The sequence below is a fragment of the Prunus avium genome, chromosome 4 (assembly GCF_965620075.1).
Source record: "Prunus avium chromosome 4, drPruAviu1.hap1.1, whole genome shotgun sequence".
Lineage (NCBI taxonomy): Eukaryota > Viridiplantae > Streptophyta > Magnoliopsida > Rosales > Rosaceae > Prunus > Prunus avium.
This window is the reverse complement of record NC_142287.1, coordinates 19305930-19313915: the sequence shown is the minus strand read 5'-3', so window position 1 is coordinate 19313915 and position 7986 is coordinate 19305930. Positions and strand designations below refer to the sequence as shown.

General features: G+C 47.4%; 1 protein-coding gene across 1 annotated transcript; it reads right to left on the bottom strand.

Annotated features, from left to right (window-relative positions):
• Positions 1 to 6753: 6753 nt before the first annotated feature.
• Positions 6754 to 7715, bottom strand: LOC148294976 (uncharacterized). Its single transcript, XM_088252327.1, has 2 exons — positions 7705 to 7715; positions 6754 to 7630 (listed from the first exon to the last, which is right to left on the bottom strand). The coding sequence occupies exons 1-2, from the start codon at positions 7713 to 7715 to the stop codon at positions 6754 to 6756; spliced, it is 888 nt and encodes a 295-aa protein (XP_088108453.1).
• Between the last annotated feature and the right edge of the window lie 271 nt (positions 7716 to 7986).

The following is a 7986-nucleotide window of genomic DNA, read 5'->3' as shown; positions in this document are numbered from 1 at the left end:
GTATGATTTTTGAAATTATGTGAAAACTAAGATTGGGGAATTTGTTGCATTTGGCTATCACACTACCACACTTTGAGCATATTATGTTTTGAACTTTGCCGCTTTGTGAATAATGTCCAAAATTGAGCTTTTATTGTTAAAAACTTTTGAGTCATGTGCATGAGTCATTTCTCTTCAGTAAATGTTCGGAAAGATTGTTTTGAGTTCTTTTTATTTTTTTAATTGTTTTTCTTTTTGTTTTATTTTTTTTTGTTTTTGTTAATGTATTTATGTTTGTTTTTGTTTTTGGTTTTGCTTAAGGACTAACAAATCTAATAAGTTTTCTAACCATTTTGTTTTGTAGAGTTAGAAAAACGTTTGTGGGTATCGTATCTGTTAAACCCTCAGGAGACACAACTCCTCCTACTAGGGATGCCTAGAGGTTTAAAGGCTTGTTGCATTCGCTCAATGCAATCGAGTTACCTACGAAAGTGGTCTAGTTAACTTCTTGTTTTGTTTTTAACTTTGTTTTGTGTTGTTTTGCTCGAGGACTAGCAAAATCTAGGTTTGGGGGTATTTGATCGGTTCATAATTGTATATCATTTTGTACCCTTCTAGCTTATGATTTGGTTATGTTTTTGAGTTAAACTTGTGCTTTTAATCCTTTTTGTGTTTATCTTTCAGTTCATTGAGCTTTAGGTAATAATGATGGCTTTAGAGAGCATAATTCATGCAATTCAAGCATGTTAAGGCCTAATTTGGATGAATGGATGAAGAGCTTAAAGACAAACTCATTTTGGCTACAGCCCCCTGCCAGTCCAGTTCCGTAGGTCATATTGCAAGCTTTGTTTCAACAACCTACATAGCTCGAATGAGGCCACATTCTTCATGAAAGGTGTTCCAATTGGTGTGTACTATAACATATCCAAAATTCAGCCCCATTGGATAAAGTTGGAGTCCGTTACCTAGCAAACACAGAGCCATGCTCAGGATGGATTTTATCAGCGCGCAAAATGAGTTAGCAATTTGTTTTGGCCTTAACTTCCTCCTCCGACCTTGGATTGGCCCAAATGATATATGGCTGGAAAGAAGACATTCTGAACTTCAAGTTTGAGTGCTTAAAGTCTTAATTTGCTTAAGGGAAGCCCAATTCGTAAGCCCTTGAAGTTGCTGGTCATGCTGACCTCAGGATGAGCTATTATTTCTGGTTGGAAGCTTGGTCATGGTGACATGAAGATGAGCTAGGGCTGCTGGTGGGATCTATTGGTGAAGTGCATCAACCAATTCAAGATTTTCTAATACAAGTGCATCAACCATTTCAGATTTTATAAAACAAGTGTTGTATGCATTAGCCATATTGAATTCAGATTTTCACTTCCCCTAGGCCTATAAATAGGGAAGTTCTCTAAGCTTGTAAACACACCCCAAGGGGGGGAGCTCTCAAACACTTCTCTAGAGCTCCCTTCCCTTCTCTCCCTCAAATTCTCTTAGTTTTGCTTTCTAGTTCTCAATTCTAGCTTTCTTTAATGTTTTCTTAGTTGTAATTTATTTTTCTTGTAATGTACATTCTTTCTTAAGTATTCAAGTTTGATTAGTTTCCAAGTTTCAATTATGATTTTTGTTCTTATTCATTATGCTTATAAGTTAATATGCTAGTTTGAATGATTGATCACCATTTAGGCTTGCATGTTAGCTATCTTGGTTTGAATTAAGAGTAGACACCATGCTTTAATTCGAATTGAACTATGAATAGGAAGAGTATGTATGGACATTCGACAACAGGGATTAGATACATGCTTGGTTGTTTAAATTGTTCTTCTATGCTTAATGGGTTCCTAATGCTTAATTTTAGGTTAGACAACAAATGATCAAATTAGGGAATTAGGAACACAAGGTTATGACCAAACACCATGGCTTAATCATACTTTAGCTAGAATCAATCCGTTAATCTAATTGAACTTGGGAACTTATCTGCTTGAGTTAGTTATTTCTTTCTTCCTTGTTTTATTTATTTCCTTTCTTTTTCATTTCTGTTTTGTGTAGGGAAAATGAATTGAATCATTCAATCACCAATCCTCGTGGGATCGACCTCGCACTTACATACGCTATACTACCGAACGGCTCGTGCACTTGCGAGTATCACAAGTTGAGGATGCAACTGAATCCATTTTGGTGCAGCTGTATCTACACAACAGTCGCCTGCTTGGAGTCGAGCTGGTCAGCTGCAACTCGAACAATGGCCTTCTTGTTGTAGTAAGATGCCAACTGCTATTGGGAAGCTCGAACAATGGCCTTCTTGTTGTAGTAAGATGTGAGCTACTGTTGGTAAGTTGCAACTCGAACAATGGCCATTTCTCGTTCTTCTTTGAGCAAATCAAGGTTGACTTTCATCTGCTTGCAGTTTTGGTCAAGACTGCCCACCTCAATGCTCATGGAAGGGACTGTGATGTGTGGGGGGATGATTGCTTCTGTCCCCTCGGCTAGGGAAAATGGTTTCTCGCCGGTTGACCTCCTTTTGGTTGTGCGATAAGCCCTTAGAACTCCTAGCAGCTCGTCGACCCATTTTCCTTCTGCGCCTTCCAGTCTTTTCTTCAGGCAGTCCAACACGATCTTGTTGGATGCCTCTGCTTGGCCATTTCTTTGGGGGTATCTGGGAGTTGACAGGTGCTGCTTGATGCCATACTTCGCAAGGACTGTGGTGATCTGTCTGCCCATGAACTGAGTACCATTGTCGGTGACTATTGACTGCGGGCATCCGAATTGGCAGATGATGTTCTTCTAGATAAACCGTTCGACATTAGCTTCCTTGGTAGAGGATAAAGCCTCGGCCTCGATCCACTTGGTGAAGTAATCCGTGGCAACGATCATCATCTCCTTGTTGGCAGGTGCTGTCGGCATAGGTCCCACCAAGTTGATGGCCCATTGCATGAAAGGCCATGGACTGTTCTGCGGATGGTATTCCTCAGCTGGCAAGCCAGGGATCGGCTTATATCGTTGGCACCGATCACATCTTTGAGCATACTCTGTGGAGTCTTGGCGCATGGTAGGCCAGAAGTAGCCTATGCTGAGAGCTTTCTGGGCAAGCGATCTGCCCCCAGCGTGATTTCCACATTCGCCGTCGTGTATTTTGCAAAGAACCTCGAGCGTCTGCGGGTACTTGATGCAAGTAAGGTGAGGGCCGGAGTATGATCTGCAAACAAGCATGTCACCTTTCATGTAGTACCTCGCAGCCTTCTGTTTGATTTTCCGAGCCTCGGACTTATCCTTGGGTAAGTTTTCGTTAACCAGGTAGTCAATGATGGGGTCTTGCCAGCTAGGATCCTCGTCGATCTGCATCAAGTTTGGCTGTTCTGCCTCTTCTATGCTTGGCTGGTCAAGGTGCTCGACCGGGATAGAGCGTCTGAACTGGGTATCAAGTGCTGATCCTAAGCTCGCCAGTGCGTCTGCATGCGCGTTCTCTGCTCGAGGCACTTGTTGGATGGTGAAGGTAGGAAACGCCTTCAACAGCTCTTGGACTTTGTCAAGGTACAAGATCATCCTTGGGTGCTTCGCCATGTATTCTCCTGAGGCTTGATTTGTGATCAGCTGGGAATCTGAGTAGATGGCCAGCTTCTTGATTGACAGCTCCTTTGCCAAGCGCAAGCCAGCGAGCAATGCCTCGTATTCTGCCTCGTTGTTTGAGGCTGGGAAGCCAAGCGTGATAGCTTGCTCCAACAGGGTTCCATCCGGAGTGATGATGACGACACCTGCCCCAGCTCCTTTTTGGTTCGACGCTCCATCTACGCGCAACTGCCACATGTCTCTGGGTTGGTCAGGTTCATCGGAGGTCTTGTCTGCTCTCGAACTTTCCTTCTTTTTGCTGACCAGCTTCTCTTCTTCGGCCGATGGCGTGAATTCTGCGACAAAGTCTGCTAAAGCCTGGGCTTTTATTGCAGTCTTCGGCTGGTAGAGGAGGTCGTATTGGCTTAGCTCTATAGCCCACTTCATGAGTCGTTGAGACGCGTCAGGGCTGTGCAGGATTGACCTCAAAGGAAAGTCGGTCATGACGATGACTCGATGAGCTTGGTAGTAGGGTCGTAGCTTTCTCGCGGAAACTACAAGGGACAAAATGAGCTTCTCCAATTTTGGGTAGCGAGTCTCTGCATCGAGAAGGGCTTTTGACGTGTAGAATACCGGATGTTGGGCCCCCAGTTCTTCTCGGATGAGAGCTGAGCTGACGGCTGAGTTGGACACCGCCAGGTACACGAACAAGTCTTCACCAGGAACTGGCTTCGAGAGCAGGGGAGGTGAAGTGAGGTAAGTCTTCAAATTCTGGAAAGCTTCTTCGCACTCCTCGTCCCATTTATCTCTTTGCGCCTTCTTTAAAGCCTTGAAGAATGGTCTGCACTTGTCGGTGGATCTCGAGAGGAATCGGTTGAGGGCCACTGCTCTGCCCGTCAGACTTTGTATTTCCTTTACTGTTGAAGGTGACTTCATCTCGAGAATGGCCTTGATTTGGCGTGGGTGCGCCTCGATACCTCGTTGAGTTACTAGGTATCCCAGGAATCGACCGGACGATACACCGAACGTGCACTTACTTGGATTCAACTTCATGCGATACTGGCGGAGCAGGCTGAACGCCTCAGTGAGGTTCTTGATGTGGTCTGCTCGCTTAGGAGCTTTGACCAGCATGTCATCCACGTAGACTTCCATGATCTTGCCGATCTGCTCCTTGAAAATTTTATTCACGAGCCTTTGGTAGGTTGCTCCGGCGTTCTTCAGCCCAAAAGGCATGACCTTGTAGCAGTAGGTCCCTCTTTCTATGATGAAAGAAGTCTTCTCCTTGTCATCTTCGTACATTAGGATTTGATTATAGCCGGAGTAGGCGTCCGTCCATGAAGCTGAGCAGCTGATTGCCGGAAGTTGAATCCACGAGCTGATCGATTCTCGGCAAGCCTTGTTGAGGTCGGTGTAATCGACACAAACTCTCCATTCGCCATTTTCTTGCTTTGCCACTAGTACAACGTTGGCCAGCCATTCTGAGTAGGAGACCTCTTCAATGAAGCCGGCAGCTAGAAGCTTATCGATCTCGGCTTCGATGATTGCAACTCGCTCGGGAGCGAAGTTGCGTCTCTTCTGCACCACGGGTTTGCTGGTAGGGTTGACATGGAGTCGGTGGCAGATGATGTTCGGGTCGATGCCAGGCATGTCAGATGGCGACCATGCGAACAGGTCTTTGTTCTTTTGGAGGAAGGTGGTCAGCTCCACCTTCTCGTCTAGGCTTAGGCGCGAGCCGATCCGCGCTTTTTTGTCTGGCTGGTTAGGATCGAGGGGTACTAACTCAACGTCTTCCTCAGGCTTCCAACCTTGTTCAAGGGAGCCTTCTGGGCGGATTCCCTCGTCTCGATCCTTCTTGTCTGGATTTTGGCGCGAGTCGATCTGCGCTTCTTTGTCTGGCGGGCCAGGATCAGGGGGTACTAACTCAACGTCATCCTCAGGCTTCCAACCCTTTTCAGGGGAGTCTTCCGGGCGGATTCCCTCACCTTGATCCTGGCTCCTTAATTGCTATTTTGAGGTAGCAACTCCCTTCCCGCTCGGGCTTGCTTGTCTGCTGGGAGTGTTCCCTGCCTCGTCAGTAGCCTGCATTACTGGTGTGAACTGCAGCTGTTTGCTCTTCCTGAGCCCTTGGACTGTGCATCTCCTTGCCATGGCTTGGTCACTGTTGATCTGTCCGATCCCGCCACCAGGGATGGGTTAGCAGATCTTCTGGTGTAGAGCAGATGTGATGGCTTCGATCTTGTTGATCCACGGTCGGCCTAAGATTTCGTTGTAGGGGGAGATCTCGTCGATGACCATAAAGGGTTGCGAGCAGACCACCGGGGGTGAGTGGATGTCAAGGTCAATCGTTCCCACAGTGATCGATGTGGCCCCATTGAAGCCGGTGAGTGACCTAGCAAGTTTGTTGATCTTGGGCTCCAATCCCATCTGTTGGATAACAGATAGTTGCAGGATGTAATCGACACAAACTCTCCATTCGCCATTTTCTTGCTTTGCCACTAGTACAACGTTGGCCAGCCATTCTGAGTAGGAGACCTCTTCAATGAAGCCGGCAGCTAGAAGCTTATCGATCTCGGCTTCGATGATTGCAACTCGCTCGGGAGCGAAGTTGCGTCTCTTCTGCACCACGGGTTTGCTGGTAGGGTTGACATGGAGTCGGTGGCAGATGATGTTCGGGTCGATGCCAGGCATGTCAGATGGCGACCATGCGAACAGGTCTTTGTTCTTTTGGAGGAAGGTGGTCAGCTCCACCTTCTCGTCTAGGCTTAGGCGCGAGCCGATCCGCGCTTTTTTGTCTGGCTGGTTAGGATCGAGGGGTACTAACTCAACGTCTTCCTCAGGCTTCCAACCTTGTTCAAGGGAGCCTTCTGGGCGGATTCCCTCGTCTCGATCCTTCTTGTCTGGATTTTGGCGCGAGTCGATCTGCGCTTCTTTGTCTGGCGGGCCAGGATCAGGGGGTACTAACTCAACGTCATCCTCAGGCTTCCAACCCTTTTCAGGGGAGTCTTCCGGGCGGATTCCCTCACCTTGATCCTGGCTCCTTAATTGCTATTTTGAGGTAGCAACTCCCTTCCCGCTCGGGCTTGCTTGTCTGCTGGGAGTGTTCCCTGCCTCGTCAGTAGCCTGCATTACTGGTGTGAACTGCAGCTGTTTGCTCTTCCTGAGCCCTTGGACTGTGCATCTCCTTGCCATGGCTTGGTCACTGTTGATCTGTCCGATCCCGCCACCAGGGATGGGTTAGCAGATCTTCTGGTGTAGAGCAGATGTGATGGCTTCGATCTTGTTGATCCACGGTCGGCCTAAGATTTCGTTGTAGGGGGAGATCTCGTCGATGACCATAAAGGGTTGCGAGCAGACCACCGGGGGTGAGTGGATGTCAAGGTCAATCGTTCCCACAGTGATCGATGTGGCCCCATTGAAGCCGGTGAGTGACCTAGCAAGTTTGTTGATCTTGGGCTCCAATCCCATCTGTTGGATAACAGATAGTTGCAGGATGTTGGCTGCGCTTCCCTCATCCACATGAACTCGCTCGATCACAGCTTGTTCAATTTGGATGCAGATGACTAGGGCATCATTATGTGGTAGATCAAGCCTGATCAAGTCCTTCTTTTGAAAGCCGATGATGGGTGAATCTTCAATGACTGGATCGACAGTTAGGACTTGGGAGATATAAGTTGCCTGCGGGATCTTTCTCTTACGCTTCTTGGTGGTCAACCCGGACTCCTGGGAGTCAGCTAGAATGGTGTTGATCCATATGACCTTTTGGGGAGGTTCCTTGGCAGCCGCATCACGATCCTCGATCTGCTGGATGGCCTTCTTTGCAACGAATTCTGTGCAATGGCCGTCTCTGACCAGCTCCTCAAGGTGCCTTTTCCAGGCGTTGCAGTTGTTTGTATAATGACCATGCTCCCCATGGAATGCGCAGTATTTACTGGCATCCCTCTTAGACGGGTCTCCCCTCAGGGGTGGCGGTCTCCTCACCCACGACTTGTCCTTCACTTGTGCCAGGATTTGGTGGATTGGGATAGTGAACTTGTGGGGGTCTTTTTCTGCTGGAAGGCTTAGCTGGGCCGGATGGTCGCTAGTCTTGAGTGAAGCCTTCAAGTCCCCGTTTCTGAGTTAGCGAGAACTAGGCCCAAAGCATCCCGAAGGGAAGGCAAGCCCTAGGGGGTACTCTGTTATTCTTACAGCAGCTCCATATTTGACTGGCTTTTGATGCTAATACGTGGAATAGATGGACGGCAGCTCTAAACGGTGTACACTGCTGCTGGATGGTGTACGGCTTCTCTGGAAAGAGTTGAGGATGATGCGCTAGTGTTGCACAGAGATAGGTTTGGCATGGGAGTTTCCTCTGATGAGTTAAGATAATGAGCTTGGCATGAGAGGCTTGTGGTGTGGGAGCTAAGAATCCATAAGTTTAGCAGGAGAGAGTATTTTGCTTGAGGAACGAATGATTATGGCAGTGTATTG